Source organism: Melospiza georgiana, chromosome 11 (assembly GCF_028018845.1).
Source record: "Melospiza georgiana isolate bMelGeo1 chromosome 11, bMelGeo1.pri, whole genome shotgun sequence".
Classification (NCBI taxonomy): domain Eukaryota; kingdom Metazoa; phylum Chordata; class Aves; order Passeriformes; family Passerellidae; genus Melospiza; species Melospiza georgiana.
The window spans coordinates 19,685,019-19,702,343 of record NC_080440.1 but is presented as its reverse complement, the minus strand read 5'-3'; the positions used below and the strand labels follow the sequence as shown (position 1 = coordinate 19,702,343).

General features: G+C 47.7%; 1 protein-coding gene across 1 annotated transcript in view; it reads left to right on the top strand.

Moving 5' to 3' along the window:
* The window catches only part of FBLN2 (fibulin 2), a 96,736-nt gene extending 89,526 nt beyond the window's left edge, over positions 1-7,210 (top strand). The window contains exons 16-18 of the mRNA XM_058031907.1: positions 922-1,050; positions 3,214-3,337; positions 5,384-7,210. Of these exons, the coding sequence (XP_057887890.1) occupies positions 922-1,050; positions 3,214-3,337; positions 5,384-5,741 (611 nt within the window). The 3' untranslated portion in view covers positions 5,742-7,210. The remainder of the gene's footprint in view (positions 1-921; positions 1,051-3,213; positions 3,338-5,383) is intronic.
* The last annotated feature ends 10,115 nt before the right edge of the window (positions 7,211-17,325 follow it).

The following is a 17,325-nucleotide window of genomic DNA, read 5'->3' as shown; positions in this document are numbered from 1 at the left end:
CGTGTTTATTCTCTGTAGCAGGAACTCTCTGACCCCTGATGCTGCAGGTGGTGCCTGAGGATGGTTGTGAGCTACAGCTGCCACAGAGGCTGCAGAAGGTCCCTCAGCTGCTGCACAGGGCAGTTCAGTGGGTGGAGCACACCTGTGGGACTGCACAGCCAGGGAGGTTGTTGTAATGCTTTCATGGGGGCAGAGCTGACTGAAGAAATCGGGTGGGAAGATATTCCTGTATTGCATCAATGAACACCTGCACTGCTGAGTGAAGGCTTGCTCTGGCTGCTGCTCGTAGTGAATGAGGAGCAGAGTGTCAGAATGGAGAGGAACGGTTTACCTCTTCAGCTGAAGTTACCAGCACTGACACACTGGAGAGTCTCTGTTTAAGGAATGGTGAAGAAGCCAACACCCTTCCTAGCACAGGGAAGCCTGGTGAAAAATGCATTGCTGAAAGGGGAGTGAGGCCCTGGCACAGGCTGACCAGAGAGATTTAACATCCCTGGAGTGTTCAAAGCCAGGTTCAGCCTGGTCTTGTGGAAGGTGTCCCTGCCCATGGCAAGGAGGGGAATGAGCTTTGAGCTCCCTTCCAGCCTGAGCCAGTCTGTGATTCCATGATTCTCTCAATTACAGAGGCACCAGAGAGAGACAGTGCTTCAAACTCAGACATGCCCCCCCTCATTATTCCTTCCCATGAGTGGGTACTGCTCGCAGCCAGTATTTCTGGGAGCAGGCTGGTGTTCAGCATTTCAGAAAGCACCAAAGCAATGCCAGACCTCCATGGTTATGCTCGCATTTAGCAATATGTTATAAATGTGTCAGGTGAGAGTTTCCCGGTGTCCTGCAGCCTGCCTTTGCAGACCCGTGTTTTGTTTTTTGGTGTGTTCTGTCTGTTTTGTGTGCTGGGCTGTGACTGTGTTCTTTGCGCAGACATTGACGAGTGCGCGCAGAGCGCCGGCATCCTCTGCACCTTCCGCTGCGTCAACGTGCCCGGCAGCTACCAGTGCGCCTGTCCTGAGCAGGGCTACACCATGGCAGCCAACGGCAGGACCTGCAGAGGTAACAGCACTAACAGCCTTGCAGTGAGCTCAGCCCTTGCAGCTGCTCAGTCAGACCCCCACGTTTTGGATCAGTCGCCGTTCCAAAGTCAGTCTTCGACAAAGTTGCCAAATATTGGTGTCTGCAAAGTCAGTTTTCCTGTGCTAGAGGAAAGTGCTGTGGCAACTGAGCTGTCAGCGTGAGCTAATTGCTTCAGTGAATTCCCCATGAGCCCACTTCATCCCTCAAACTGAGGCACTTGATGGCTCACGTGAGCTGTGTGTGCACCTTTGGAACAGCACTCAATGATCAGGGGTATTAGAGGTGCCAGATGCAGAAATCTGTGGCTGCTTTATGAGTTACAGTTTTCCTCTCCAGAAAACTGGGAGATTAAATGTTGGTGCTGTAATTGAAACTTGACCATCCAGCAGTGTCACCTAAGCTTAATCGTGCTGGCATTAATAAATGTTAGTGAAATGACAAGTACCCTCCCCTCACACACCCCTTTTCCTCAGAATTGTGGAGATGTCTCCTGGGAGTCGGGTGGTTTTCATCTGGTGTGCAGCTGTGTGGTTCTGAGCTGAGCGCCCCTTTGCAAACGATGCACTGCCAGTGTAACCTGATGGAGGATCTGATTACCTTTAGTCCTCTGCACATTCCTGCAGCCCTTACACCAACTGCCAGGCATTTCCTGCCCTGGCTCTTTCAGGAACCCTTCATGTAATGAAGAATTTGGTTATGTATCTCCTGTGCTTGAATTCTGACTGCTAACGGCAGTGAATTTTCTCTGTGTAAATCCTGAGCAGCATGAGCAGACTTAATCACGACTGTGGAGCAGTGAAGCAGATGAAATGACAATTAAAATCCTTTAGAAACATTTTAAAATATTTTCAAATGTGTTTTTAAGTATGATTGCAGTAATATCCATGTGCACTTAAATTCTTACATAAAGTTCACCTTTAGAAAAATGCAGCTCCCCTGGATATACCCCTTTTTGGAGCTCTGCAGGTCTGTAGGCACAGGTTTGGGCAGATACTGAGATGTGTCTGAAAATGTGGTCAAAGGAAGGCTGGGTTGGTGTTGGCTCTGTTGTTGGCTCCTCGTGCAGGGAGATGGTGTTGGTTCCCCCCCAGCTAAAGATCTGGCTCCAGTTGCTCATCATCTGACCAGTTCTGAAGAGTTACTGGTGGAATGTTCCTTGTACCCTATTTTCAAAAGATGAGTTGTATCTCATGGCCCAACATATGGATCTTTTTTGCAGAAACTGCCTGTGGTGTTTTGCAGCGCAGCCAGAGTGGTACAGGGAGTGCTTTCATGACAATGATTGCAATATGGAAGAAATTTTCTTTTCACCTACGGGCACTGCTGAGAACCAGCAAGGGATTTACTTGACTTTGATTCCCTCCTATTTCCTATTGTATACTTTTCTTTGCAAGACTTTTAAACCAGCCGGTTCAGTGTGTGAGATCAGTTCTCATCCCAGGGGAATGGAGGGAGTGGAAGGCTGTGATTTCCCTCTAAGAGTCTCTGCTCTGTGAGAATTGGCAGAGCTGCAGGGCCCTACACAGTCCACATGCCTTGTCTGTTGGAATTTATTTCATTTTAAAGCCTCTGTGCATTGTCTAGACGTTTGGGAGTACACAGTATGACTGCCAGGGCTCTGCCAATGCTTCCTGCTCAGGCTGGATCCTTGTCTCTGCATCTGGCTTCCAGCATTTTCAGGCCCATGGCTTGGGCTTGTGGCTGTGTGTTATTTAGGTAGCCACATTATTCTTTGGAGCTTTTAAGTGCTCTTTATTATGTTTTCTGTAATTACATCTCATTAGGGGGAGATACTTTTATTTAGGTTTTCTGAACTCTGTGCCTTGTTCTGAAGGGTTGTTCTGAGTTCCCATGTTCCACATCTCCTGGATCCTGTAGGACAGCGGTGACCACTTTGCCTTTGCTTGCTTTATCTCCAGATTTATTTTAGTTGCTCTGCTTTAATCCAGAGCTACCTTCATGCCCAGATGCATTCTTCTGGCACAGCCCAGCTTTCTCCAGTCTCAAAATCAGTGAGAAGGTCCTGTTGTCTTTTAGCATGGCTCAATTATATCCTGGTGGGGTTTGTTTATTCCTGAAAAATACTAGGAACTAATTCTTACTTTTGAACTTAGAGCATCTTTTTCTTGCGTTTCTTCTTAGATATTGATGAGTGTGCAATAGGAAGCCACAACTGTTCATCTGCAGAGACTTGCTACAACATCCAGGGCAGCTTCCGCTGCCTGTCCTTCGAGTGCCCTTCCAACTACAGGAAGGTGTCTGACATGTGAGTATGGCCCTGGGGCAGCACCAGAGCCAGCCCAGTGCCTCTGCTGCTCTGTGGTGCTTCCTTTGTGGGTGACTGTGGGTGCTCAGAGCTCTGAAAGGCTGCTTTGGTACCTGGAGCTCATAAACCTTCCCCATGCAGAGTTTGTGTCTGGTTATCCTTCATTCTCTCAAGCCCTGGAGCCCCTGTTTGCCCTGAGCTGCTGCTGGAACAGCAGAGACCAGAGCCTGCAGCTCTCCTTGCAGCTCTAAAATGGCTCTGTTTATAATTAATTTTTAAAGCACGATCTTCTGTGCTGTTTGTATCAGAGCAGGAGCAGCCAGGCTGCTCAGTGCTCCACTTTGACAGGGGGTTTGGGGCTCCCTGCTCAATACTCACATTGCAGTTCCTCAGGGAATGTTGAAAGGGAGCAGGATATTGAGCTTGCCAGGCCACAGGATTCTGGGAAAGGCACATCCCCAGCTCCTCAGCAGCTCAGGAGCCCCAAAATCTCCCTGCCCATTTTCTGCCTTGGTGGCTGCCAGTGCTTTGGGAACCAATATTTAGTTGCTTATGGCTTAAAACATACTTTTCCTGCCTTACAGAACTGAGCAGCTTTTCCAGTTGAGGAGTTTGTTTCCCAAGGTGTTTCAGGTACCTTTTCAAGGGGTCTCATTGTTGTTTTCTTGGAGCAGTGCCCCAGCCCTGCTGGTGATGAGCCCCTGGCTCCCCAGCCCAGCTCTGTGCCGTTCAGCCTGGCTTGGCTGTTCCTGTGGAGCTTCCCCTCGCTCTCCCCAGGCTGTGATCTGTGCCTCGGGCTGTGCTGCTCTCAGCTGCACACCCAGAGATGTCCTGGGCACTGGCAGCACAGAACAAGCAGCTGTGATCACACACTGAGGTCTGGGAATGCCGTTTGTCCTGGTGGGACTACCTACAACAGAGGCCAGACAAAACTAAGAGAATAAAAAGCTGTTATATTTATTGAAGGGCCTTCAGGTACATTTAGGGCAGAAAAAAACCCCCCAGGAGCTACACCCAAAATGTCTAGTCACAGGTCACAGGTTTTTATACTTTTATAAGTTTGGTCCATTTGCATATTGGGGGTTAATCTTCCAAATACAGCTTCAGATAATGAAGTCATTTACCCCACGTTTGTTCCCCCCAAACTCACTTGTTTCCATTTCTGGGGGCCTGAGGCAGTGAGGTGTCCTTGATTGCCAGGCCCAGAGAGGAATTGTTGTGTCTGCCCAAAATGGGAAAGCTGCAGCTGACACTGGGTGTGGAGTTTACACCCAGTTATACACCCAGAGTTATACAATAAACAATTGCAGGATTACAAATGTATGAAAAATATAAAAGCTGAAATCCTAAGGTATTGGAATTAAATACCAATATAGCCGGATGGAACATGCCTGGGCTTGTCTGGCCCTTGCTGCTTGATCAAAGGCGGCAGCTGTGGTGGTTTCACCTCAGAGACACCTTTGGCTGGCTGGATGCTGCAGCTGGGTGCGTGGGATGCAGGAGTCCAGGCATGCAGGAGCTCAGGTTTACCTCTGGTGGAAAGGCTTTAGGTGATGGTGAAGGAAAAGGAGTCGGTTCTGCTGGAGGATTTCGATCCAGAGCTTTATTCTGGCCTACAGGCCTCTGAATCCAGCAACAGCTCCAACAGAACCAAGGAACCATGTGGTTGCAATGTCTTTTAAGCCCAGGGAGAGGGGTAGGGAAGGGGTAGAGGTCCCACCAATGAGGTAAGGGGGAGAAGTCTCAGGGGACAAATGACACCTGGTGGCCCAATGTCCCCAGGGCTGAGAGGCATCTTTTGAACTCTGCCAATCACACGACGCCCTTTCTGGAATGCCAAGGTTGACGGACAGCACTTAGCAGAGAGCAAAGGAGGGGAAGGGAGAGGTGATTGGCACACCTGGGGAAAGGACCAGGATGACTGAGACAGGCTATTACATCACACCACAACATCAGTCAGTCCCATCCTTGGCAGTGCCCCCAGGCTTTCAGGTTTTTCCCTGCTGTTCCCTGGCCGCTGAAGGTGCCTCTCTCCTCTTTCCCCAGGAGGTGTGAGCGCATCAACTGCTTCAACTACCTGGAGTGCCAGAACACGCCGGTGCGCATCACCTACTACCAGCTCAACTTCCAGACCAACATCGTGGTGCCCGCGCACATCTTCCGCATCGGGCCCTCGCCCGCCTACGCCGGGGACAGCATCGCGCTCACCATCACGCGGGGCAACGAGGAGGGCTTCTTCAGCACGCGCCGCCTCAACGCCTACACCGGCATCGTCTACCTGCAGCGCCAGGTCAAGGAGCCCAAGGACTTCCTGCTGGATGTGGAAATGAAACTCTGGCGCCAGGGAACCTACACCACTTTTCTTGCCAAAATCTACATTTTCATCACAGCTCATGCCTACTGAAGCCTTTGCTGACGTTGGATTTTATTGGTGCTATGCTCTTTAACTGTTCTACCAAAGCTTAATACCGTTGAACTGGCATTTCATGTATCTAGCCTTTATATTATTTTTCTTTCGTTGCTTTAAACTTTCTTATTGGTTGTGTAAATTAAGTTAATTTTTATCTTTTTATGTTCTGTTTTCCTATGCAATTCTGTACATCATCATCTGCCAGCGAACAAACGAAGGGTTAGAAAGGCAGTACAGACCTTGTGATAAATGCTGGAACCTTTTCTTAGCAATTATTTTTAGGTGTAGTCACTTCTGCAGGGTATTGCACTAGAGAGGGAAGGTGTTCATGTGGGAATACTGGGAAAAAAAAACCTGGAATGATTTCGTCTTTCTGACACAAAGTTCTGGTTTGGCCGGGCCAGCGGCCTCACTGGGGTGTCTCTGCTGAGGTGCTGAGTCCAGGGCCATCCACGGACACTGATGGGGACCCCACCTCCTGCTCCCAGGTTATTTTCCTCCTTCCAACTTTCATAATATGTTGCCTTAATATATATATGAATAAAAGGAAACTCCACCAGTGAAAAAGCCTATGGATTAATCTTGCTTTAGTAGGAATGCTCATGTGCTGAATATTTGCAAGACCAAGGCCTTGCCAGAATGTTACACTTTAAGGTAAAAGCTCACGTTGCCATTTTTAGTAGTTGTCTTTGAAAGTGTTGGTGTTCGTCTGTTCCTCACTCTATGATATGTAAGTGCAGATGTGAAGCTTTGTAATTCTTAAAGGAATGTCCAAATGGAAATAATGAAATGATAATTACTGCTCCTTGTTTAAAAGCTTGGGCATGTCCCTGAGCAATAACTTGCAGTTTTAAATAGACAAAAAAGGGATTTGCTTCTCTGCTTCAGGAAAATGCCTCCAGTGGTGTTGCCAAATGAAAAATGCCAGTGAAATTGGTGGGTTGTATTTTACCATTTAAAAAAGAGCACAACCAAAGTTTTGAGCTCGATTTCCTCTGGTTCTTCAGGGAACTGGATGAAATCCAAAGTTAGAGGCCAGATCTGGCAAAGCATAATATAATTGAAGTATTTATTAGAACTTAGAAATGAATATCAGAACTTCTTTTTGGCTTGTTTTTTTGGTGTTTTTTTTTTTTTTTCTGTCCCCAAAAAGCTCCAGTGTTGCAATTTTCTGAGCTTCCTTTCAGCTGTAATTATTCTGCAAAATGTTTTGAAGGAAAAACATAGCTACAAGATATGGAGGTTTATTTCTCTTCAGTTTAATAATACTAGAATCCTAGGTTGGATGGGACCTCAAGGGTCCAACCTTTCTTGACAAAACAAAATCCTGTTCTTTTCTACAGTAGATCTTATTTTGATTGATGTGTACACAAAAAGAAATGGAGATATTAAATCTAACATGTTTTTATGCCATATTCAACAATTTTATTATGTTGTAAAAATTGTATCAAAAAATCTTGTAAGCATCACCTATATGGTGAGAGGTATTCACTGTATCCCCAGGCCAGTCTCTACCACTTCAAGTCACTCCTTTAATTTGGATGTCCTTAAAATGAAGGGCAAATCTTTCTGTATCTGAGACCATAAAACCCCATTAGCAGGGAAAATTTATTTACGTTCCCCAGCTGTAAAACAAGGCCTATTTGTGAGCTTGCCTACATCAAACTTATCTTTGTTTTTTTTCCTATAAAAACCATTTAGTAAAAGATCTTCCATCCATCTTTTGTTTTCCATAGTTAACAGTTTTGTAACCATGTAACAGGGAAGTGCCAGCTGAGAAACACAGGCTTGTGCAATTTGTCATTCCAGTTAATTCCTATCTTACAGCTCCAGGCCTTCCAGATCCATCCTGCACACGTTCAGGGGTGACACATTTCTCCAAGCCCCACTGGGGCACATCAGGAGTCACCAAAACCCAGAGTTTTCCATCAGCATTAGGATTTGATTGAGCACAAATGATAGCCAGGCCTCGACTGTGCTTCTTGTCAGAGAACAAATGGACAAGTCATTTGTTACCGGGAGACCTTTTGCTGACTAAAACCAGCCACAGTCAATCATATTAAGGATCTGGCAGCTCTTAGCACCAGCTCTTCATTTTCTGGACAGGTAATTGATGAAGAAAGTTTTAGAGAAGGCTTTGCATACTATTAAAGGAAAATGCTCTGCTAGGAAGAAGGGTGTCTTCATCTGTAGTTGGGAAAGTTCAGAAAGGGTTGCTCAGTGCAGCTGGTCAAAACATGGGCAAGGATTTCAGGAGATAACTTCACATTCTTCTGCTTCCAGATGAACCAGAGGAGGGTTTAACCTTTTCCCAGCCCACAGAGTTCTGGCTGTCAGCTCAGGGGGGAGCAGGAGCAGCCAGCACTGCGCCCTCAGCTCTGCCCTGGGGCAGTGCCTGTGCCTGGGCTTGAGCAGCCTCAGCCCCACATGCAGGGGGATGTGCTTTCACTGGTGTCAGTGGCTTTCACTGGAATTTTGGTCTCCTTCACCTGGTCCAGCTCCCAAAGGCCCAGTCCCCACCTCCAGGAATGTTCTTTCCCTTTTTTTGGCTGGGTAACCTGTTTGTGTGTCTGTGCACAGGAGGCCTCAGTGGGAAGAGTTCAGGCCTCGGCTGTATTTCTTTTTCTTTTCTTTTGAGTAGGTTTCATTTACTCCCTTTGCTCTTTTGTGGCTCCCCCACCCCTTGCCTGGTTGAGGTGAATTAAGAGCAGCTACACGAGAGCTGTGCAGGCTGATAAACTCATGAGGAAGACAACAGCTGCAAACCTCATAAAGAATTACAGCTGACTTGGGGCATCTGTTCTGTATGTGTGAAAACTCAGATTATTGGTGTGTTCCCCAGGATGGAGATGGCCTTGCTGTGACCTGTCGGAGCAAGGCCTGCTCTGCTCTGCTCAGCTTTACTTGCTCCTGCCTCGATAAAATCTGACCTCTCTGCACTCTGCTGTTGTATTCCTTGGGAGATCCAGTGATCCCAGAGACTGAGCAAGATCAAATGAGCTGTTGGAAAGAAGAAGAAATGTTCCTCTGTGTGTTTGCTGGAAATTTGAGTGGGTCTATTCCAGAAAGAAGCATCAGGTTTTACTTGGACTGGAATGTACATAACAGAGTTGAAATAGCAGAACACGGGTGAGAGAGATGTTTTTACCTCGTATTTTAAATTGTTCCCTTTGTGGAGCAGGGAGGAAGTGGTGTACAATGTCTTTGTGTGTAAACACATGTCTGTGGGTCACTGCAGGTGCTGGCAGCCTGTGCCAGCATTCCTGTGTGAGCCTGGGGCAGGGACAGGCCTTGGATGGCTCAGCCTGGGCCTCGCTCCTTCTCCTCACTCTGGGGGACCAGAGCAGGGCAGGGAGCTCTTAATGGGCCCACAGTTTTACGTTTCTTCCAAGATATCCCAAACAGACTTTCCTTCTCTGTTATTTCTCTGTACCAGTTATTCAGTCAATTATATCATTTAGATTCAGGAGAGGAATAAATTTCAGACAGATGTTATAGCAAAAAGTTGTAATAAGGGCCATTCTGCAAAATCTCCTCAACATCAGAGCATGAGAGCCTCTTGTCCCAGTGCCTCTGTCAGCTGAGGGCATCGTGGAGAGTGAGGGCAGGGCTGAGCCCTCTCCAGCCCTGTTCCCTTGGGCAGCCCCTGGCACACATCTGGCCGTGGAGAAACACACACATTGTCCTTTGTGTTCCTCTGTGTCCTTCTGCAGACCTGCCTCACACCTAGGGAGATGGTTTTCCCATTCATTTGCCTTTTTTTGCCCTTGTCTTTCCATCGCTCCCACCCATGCCAGGGGGAAGAGAAAGTTCCAGCTGTGGAGAATTAGGATTGTGGAGTAAAAATAGATTTTGAGGTCAAATAAAAAGTGTCTTCACACTTCCAGTGTTCTCTGTGTTACAGAGACATTCATTTTGAAGTGGCTACTGAAGAGCAGGATTTAATTATATCTGGTTTCAATGATGTGAAGCTGAAGTCACAAACTCGAGCCCTTTGTCTTCTAAAGCACAGTTCTTTCTCTTGCACGTTCCCTTCCCATAAGCTGAGGCTCCTGTTAGTTTGGGGTTAAAAATGACAACATCTGCAGTGAATTTTCCCTTTTTAGCAGGGGCTGGAGAGGAAGAGGATGCCATTATGGTGCCTGCCCTGCTCGCTGTGACCGGAGGGGTGGGAGCAGAGCCTTTGTACATCAGTGAGTTCTTGTGTGGCAGCCAAGGATTGTGTTCAGTGCATCAGTGCACAGCAGGATGTGTGGAACGTGGGAGTGTGCAGTGTGGTGGGATGGAGGGGCTGAGCTGGTGATGCTGGGGCTGGGCTGCAGCAGAAGGGTCTCTGGTCTCACTGCCCCGTGGGACGCAAAGCCCAGGCTCACTCTGGGTGAAGAATTGGTCTCAGGTGAGATGCCCTGTGCTTACAGGTGACCCAGGGTCCTGTTAGTGAGCCCAGAATGTGTGGGAAGGGAAATGAAATGAGTTCTGTGCAAGGTTCATGAGATTTGGTTCATTGCTAACAGTCTGTAACTCAAGCACTCAACCTCCCGAGGACATGCTGAGTTTCTGAAGAGAAACACTGACTATGGAAAGGGCCATCTGAAGGAGTCAAAGCTTCTCCCAATAAAACAAGTGTGGAATGCTGTCCTTTCTGGGGAAGGGTGGAGGGGACAGATGTAAAATCTAATTTTATTCAGGAATAATAGTCCAGTGTGCAGAGCACTAAACTCTCCTCTGTGCCATTCCTGGAAAGGAGTTGTGAAATATATTAGTGACACCAGTTGATCCAATGTAAGGAAAATGCATCCAAAAAGGAGACATGAATGCCCTGAGGGAATGGGAGGGAGGAGATGCCTTTCTCCCTGTCAATGAGGGCCCCTGACAGCAGCACAGACTGCACTGGGCTCCACTCCAGGGAGGGATTTTGGCTGACTCTGATTGCAGAGTTACTGGTTGCAGCCAGATGCGCCATAGAAGGGGACAGATCCTCCCCAGCACTCATAGCCAGGAGGAACATGTATGTGGAATACTTTCAGTATGGGAAAAAAGCTGATAATCTTTGATGAAGGACCCCTGAGGTGGAACACTGCTGTTGCTGGAGGCTGAGTGAACCATGGAACATGGAGGCTGAACAAATCCCTCTGGGGTTGGTTCCCTTCTCCCAAGGATTTCCCACAGCAGAGGTGGTGCTGGTGGCTGAGGCTCAGTTTGTTCTCAGGTGCCACAAAGCTGCAGCTGTGCTGGGCTGTGCTGGGTGCCACCAGCATCTCCTGCTAACTGCAGGAGCTCTGCAAACAAACAATCAGGACCCCAACCTCAATCACCTTGAAAATAATGCTTGCTGAGGAAAAGACTTAATATTCTCGAGAAAGAGTTTTCCACAGGTTCCAAGCAGCTGTTGATGCAGAGCTCCATTGAAGTGGATGGGCTGGGTGAAGGCACAGCTTTAATCATAACTTCATTTTCCCCTGGGGACAGGAACAGACACACAAATGACACGTGCTGCCTTTGTTGCCTGAATCACATCTGGAAGATGCTGACATAAATAATGATGAAGGCCATTTAAAAACGTGATTACTCCATGTAAGTACCTGAATTTTCTCTCAAAAACATATGTTTGCACTAGTAAATGAAGTGCTCAGAGGAGAGTGAAGGCCAGGCCTGCAGTGTGGGAGGACACCAAAGCCAAGAGGCAGAGTCAGAGCTGCCAGAATGCAATGTGAGGCTCCCCAGCCTTCAGCCAGCCTTGACCCCTGCGTGGAGGGGGTGCTGGAGCAGTGTGGGTGATGGTGGTTGGACGTGAGGAGGTTTTCCTTGTTTTTACAGCTTTGGGTGGAGAGGGAGGCTGTGGGTGTTCACAGCTCTGCCATGGGTGTGTTGAGCATCTGTACCTCACCTGGGTAGTCCAAGTCCCGTGGCAGGTGGTGCAGAGCTGGTTTTCCATGAAGTGTGACCTTCTCAGGACTCTGAAAGTTCTCACCATCCTCACTTCCCAGCCTGCCCACCCCTGGAAATCCAGGAGCTCTCAGTTTATTTGGTAACTTTGGTACCTTTAACCCCCAACAATCTCCACCTCTTTCTCTCAGGAATTCCACTTGCAGCCTGTCCTTTCTGCAGCTGCTTCCTCTGGGTTCTCCTGCTTTTACCTCACTGCCAGGAGATCTTTGTTTCATCACTTCTCTCTCCTTTAAAAGAGCACAGCTCAGAAAGAGAAACATCCATCCTTCTTGAGGCACCAGCATGAGGAGTTCACTGCCTGCTGAGCCTCTGAGCTGCCAGGCCAGATCCTGAGCAATGATATTATTGTAGATTACACCACAGCTTCAAACTGCAGCCTTGCAGGTTTGGAAGGCAGCTGCTCTGTACCTTTGGGATTCCAGGGTGTGTTGTTGAATGAGTGCCCTGGGAAATCATTAATAAAGGATGATTTGTATTTCCAGAAATTCCACTCTTTGTTTTTATTTTTTAAGGCATTATGTTTTGTTCTTTCTTGGAGAGTTTTTGTAGAAATATAGAGTTTAATGTTAAATATTTGCTCCCACGTGTTCGTTTTTGAGAGGGTGTTGGGATTTTCAGTTTATGTCCTTCAGCATCGTCTCCCCCCAGGGAACAGTCTGGGTCAGGGGCACTGCTCTGATAGTGCTGGCCCAGCCACAGCTGGTGCTGGAGTGGTTCAGTTTTCAGTTATTGCAGAGCTGCTTGGGTTTGTTCTGGTGTGTTTCGTGGTGCTCTAGCTGACTGGAACAGTGACAGTGGAGATGTTCATGGAAATACCCAAAAACCAGCAGCTGCAGAAAGGACAGGCTGCAAATGGAATTCCCGAGAGAAAGAGGTGGAGATTGTTGGGGGTTAAAGGTAGCAAAGTCACCAAATAAACTGAGAGCTCCTGGATTTCCAGGGGTGGGGAGGCTGGGAAGTGAGGATGGTGAGAACTTTCAGAGTCCTGAGAAGGTCACACTTCATGGAAAACCAGCTCTGCACCACCTGCCACAGGACTTGGACTACCCAGGTGAGGTGCAGATGATATGGTCTGAGATGGTCACCCATGGCAGAGCTGTGAACACCCACAGCCTCCCTCTCCACCCAAAGCTGTAAAAACAAGGAAAACCTCCTCACGTCCAACCACCATTACCCAAACTGCTGGCCCTGGAAGACTTTGAAGAGCAGGCTTCAAGAGCAGTTTTTCCCTGTACACACCATTTCCCCAAACCTGTCAGTGATGTATCTTTCCCTCCTCCATGACAATAGCTCAGTTATTTTGTAGGTTGTTGTACTCCCCTGTCCAGGCAGGATGAGCCATTTCCAAATGCACATCCCAGTGTTTCATCATCTCTGCTGTACATTGCAGCCATATCTGCACAATCAATAATGCAGTGATTTGCAGGCCCGTTTTCTTTCAATGCTGATCTAATTAGTTAATAAAATAATAGTCTCTCCCCTACCTCCTCCTCCTTGTTTCCCCCTCGTTTCTCATCTTAGCCACTGAAGAAATATTTCCTCTGTTCTTCCAAAAGGAATGCATTTACACTTGCCACAGCAGTTCAAAGATACCAAGAATATATTTTCCTTATGCTGGTAATTGCTTTCCTTGGTCATTAGTTGATCAAAGTGGAGGAAATAGAGCAGGGGCAGTCAGACTAAATAATGGATTTGGAGTAGAACTGGGACTGGAGCTTTCTTGGGGTTTTTATTGTTTTCAAAGTGCAGAGTTATTCAGTCTGTGCACAGGGGTGCCTCCCTGGTATATGGGGAGTAACTGTGGAGTTACTGGGGTGGTTCCTCCATGGTGTAAATCAGGCACCAGCTGCTCCACGTTGTTCCTCCAGACTCTGAAGGAGTTCATAGCTCCAACACAGGTTTTTCTTACAAGCAAACTGAGCAAACTGAGGAATGCCTTTTCTTTTTCACCTGTCCAGCAAAATATGCAGGTGGTGAGAAAAAAAATGGAAAACTGGGGATTTGGTGCTTGAGTTTTTTGCTTGATATTTTGTTTGGAATTTTTTTAGAAAGGTAAAAGTTAAGATTGTTCTTCCATGCTTTCTGGCACTGTTCTTGTGTGGAAAGCTTGTGTGGAACGTGAAAATGAAACTTTGGATTAGCATAAACATTTTAAGGTCTTTCATCAAGTCTGTTGCACTTACTGTCAACGTATTTCATCATTGTGGCTCTTTAATGAGGTTTGGCTGGTTCTGGTGAGACAGACAGTCAGAAGTTCACTTTTGCTTCATTTGGGATTTTTTGTGGGTGTTTTTCCCCCCGCCTGTGTCCGGCCTCGTGAGCTTTGGTGGATTTGCTTGGAGACAAACCAGTTTCTAGATTTCTCCTTATTTGGAACCAGTGCCCTTATCAGTGCTGCCAAGAATATCCCAGGCTGAGTGGCAAGGGGCCAGGAGCTCGCTGCAATCACTCAGAGGGCTGGAATTCCCAGGAAAAGTGGGGCTGGCATGGTCACTGCCACGGGAGGGAAGGTGTTGGATAGGCTGGATGTGTCTGATGACCACCATCTCACAGAAACACTGGTGTCTTTGGTAATCCTCCCTTTATAACTGGATGCTGAGGTCAAAGATAACTTATTTTAAACAAAACTTGGGTTTTTTTCCAGTAAAACTCTCCTGGCTTACTCAGTGGCATTTAATCATCTCAAGATCCATAATACACATAAATACAGAAATGTGGAAGGTGGGTGCTCTAATTTGCTTTTTATTCCTCAGAATAATTTACTGGAATATACTCAATGAGCATTTTTATGAGCTTCCTGGGGAAATTGCTACTGTCCTGCATTCTTGTAATGAAGGACGATCTTGGAAACGACAAACAACTCCTTGACTTGGAACAAAAGGAGAAAAGTGTCTGAAATTGTCAGTATGTGTTTATTGGAAGAGAAGGTGGCATTTAGAAGTCTTAATGATTCAAGATAGCTCAGTGTTTTACTTTGAGTATGGAGGAAGTCTGTTTTGAAGACCTGACTCAATTTCAGTTGGGTTCAGTATGTCTGTGAGCTGCTTTTGCATGTATGAACAATATTCCCCATGGTTATCCTGGGAAAGCACAGAGCAAAATCGCATCTGATGTTACTTCTGACATCAACAAACTCAGGGATGAAAGTAATGCAGAATTTCTACTTCAAAAGGGGGAAAAGCAGAAACACCTGGGAAAAGGTTCGATGATCTTGGATTTCCTTGGTGTGTGGAAGGATGGCAGGGGCAGACAAATTCCTCCCTGGGATTGTTCACCTGATCATTGCTAGTTTGCCAGAGAGGACCACCATAAATACTGGAACCACACACAAAGGGAAACAAAGTGGGGGAAAGGGGAAAATGGAGGGGAGGGTCACAGATGGAAAAATTAAGACATTATTTTAAATGAAATCGGTAAAAGCAACAACTGAATGGGCTTCAGTGATCCCAGCCCTGCTGTCAGCTAATGCTGGCAGGCACAATAAATGTTTAAAACTGGCCTTAACAGTGCAAAACTTTAAGGACTCTGCACCAATAAACGGAACGTTCATAATGTACTTTTAATTAGTACCCACCAGGGAAGCAGCACAGCGCCAGGCATTTCCACACCCTCTGCTCTGCCATGGGCACGTTATCCAGACACAGCTAGGAGCAATGCACACCCACAGCAGGGGCAGTGCACACCCACAGCAATGCACACCCACAGCAGTGCACACCCACAGCAATGCACACCCACAGCAGGGGCAGTGCACACCCACAGCAATGCACACCCACAGCAGGGGCAGTGCACACTCACAGCAATGCACACCCACAGCATTGCACACCCACAGCAATCACACCCACAGCAATGCACACCCACAGCAATGCACACCCACAGCAATGCACACCCACAGCAGTGCACACCCACAGCAATGCACACCCACAGCAGGGGCAGTGCACACCCACAGCAATGCACACCCACAGCAGGGGCAATGCACACCCACAGCAATGCACACCCACAGCAGGGCTGAGCCGTCCCCCACGCACGCAGAGCCCCACGTGGGACACTGTGACAGACAAGGCCTCAGAGGCCTCCCCAGGAACGGTTGAAAAGCTCCATTTTAGGAGCTCCCTGCCCAGAATCACATCCCACTGTCTGTAAGTGCTGCGGACCAGGGAATGCAGCTCAGGTCCGGGCTCTTGGCGGGATGAGTCCTGGACTCAGGTGAAGTCCTGGCAGTGTGGCATGAGAGCAGCTCAAAGATGGAGCCAAGCAGAACTCACCCTGGCTGGAGGCTGGCAGGAACAGAAGAGAGGGATGGATATTTTTATGTTTCTGAGAGCAGGGCTCTGCTGGAGGAGCAGGCTGGCTCCGGTGCTGTGGAACAGGCTGGCATAATGCTGAGGAAGGAGCCAGCAGAGTGGGTGGATGGTGCTGGTGCTACGTGTGTGAGCCTGGCTGGCACATGGCGGTGAGCACACAGGGACAAGGAGACAAAGCTGAGCTGCCCCACCTGTGCCTGGCAGGAGGCCTGGGGTCACCCCTGGGAGTGCAGTGTTCGTCTGGGACCTGGCCCCTGTGTTTGGGTGGTGGCCATGCTGGCACAGAGGCCAGCCCAGAACTGGAAACTGATCCCTGTTCCTCCTCTCCATGGATGCTGAGGTCTCCAGGCACCACCTGAGCAGTGTGTAAATGGATTTCTGGGGATGTAAATTGTACCTGTGCTCACTGTAAGGCCACCTCGTCCTGGGAGAAAGCTGCAAAATGGTTTGGGGATAAAAGGTGCCTTGTTGGCTGTCTCAATGAGGGGAGACAGAGAGACAGCACAGCACTCATGGTTTGTGCAGCAGAGACCTCATTGGTTTGCACAGCTCTCACACACCCTATTCAAAATGCTCCATGTTCAAACCTGGTTGGCTATCACTGGTTACCCCCCAGCTCACTGACCAACAGCTGCCTGCCTGCATTCTTGTCAGGGGCTGGCTCTGCAAACCCCTCCTCCATTTATGGCACACACAGTCCAGCTGTATGCTCTCACAGCTTCCCCTTTTCTGTTTTTAAATATAAAAGCTGTGTTTATTATCTCTCTGCAGGGCCCCTTTGCAGAAAGGACAACAAACACAGTACAAGGAGAATAAATTTTTCACTAAACTGACAAACCTAATCTTTCTAATTATTGGTGTGTCCCATCAATTTTTTACTATGATGTCCAGGAGCTATCAAAGGTGCAATGTTGCTGGCTGGCATGCTGCAGGCTAATTACTTAAAACTTACAACCACTTGAAGGTTACAAACAAACAAACAAACCAACTTAAAAACTGTCAGAGGTAACATTTAAAACTGTCAGAGGGAGCATTTCTTTTTGCTGGTAATGTCCGTAAATTGTCTGACTGCTGAGGTCCAGGTGAAGTCACAGGTGAGTTGTCATTCCAAAGGTCTGGGGTTTCCATCCAGCTGGTGCAGAGGGTTGTTACCACTGGATACCAGCGTCTGTGGGAATACACACACACCCTGCCCCAAGTGACAAGGTCCCATACCAGTACCTTCAGTTTAGGTAACTGGGCATCACTAGAGGACTGGAATGACAAAAAATTATTTAAGATGACAGGGTTTATTTAAATGAGCAGACTGACAATTTCTCTCAGTTGTC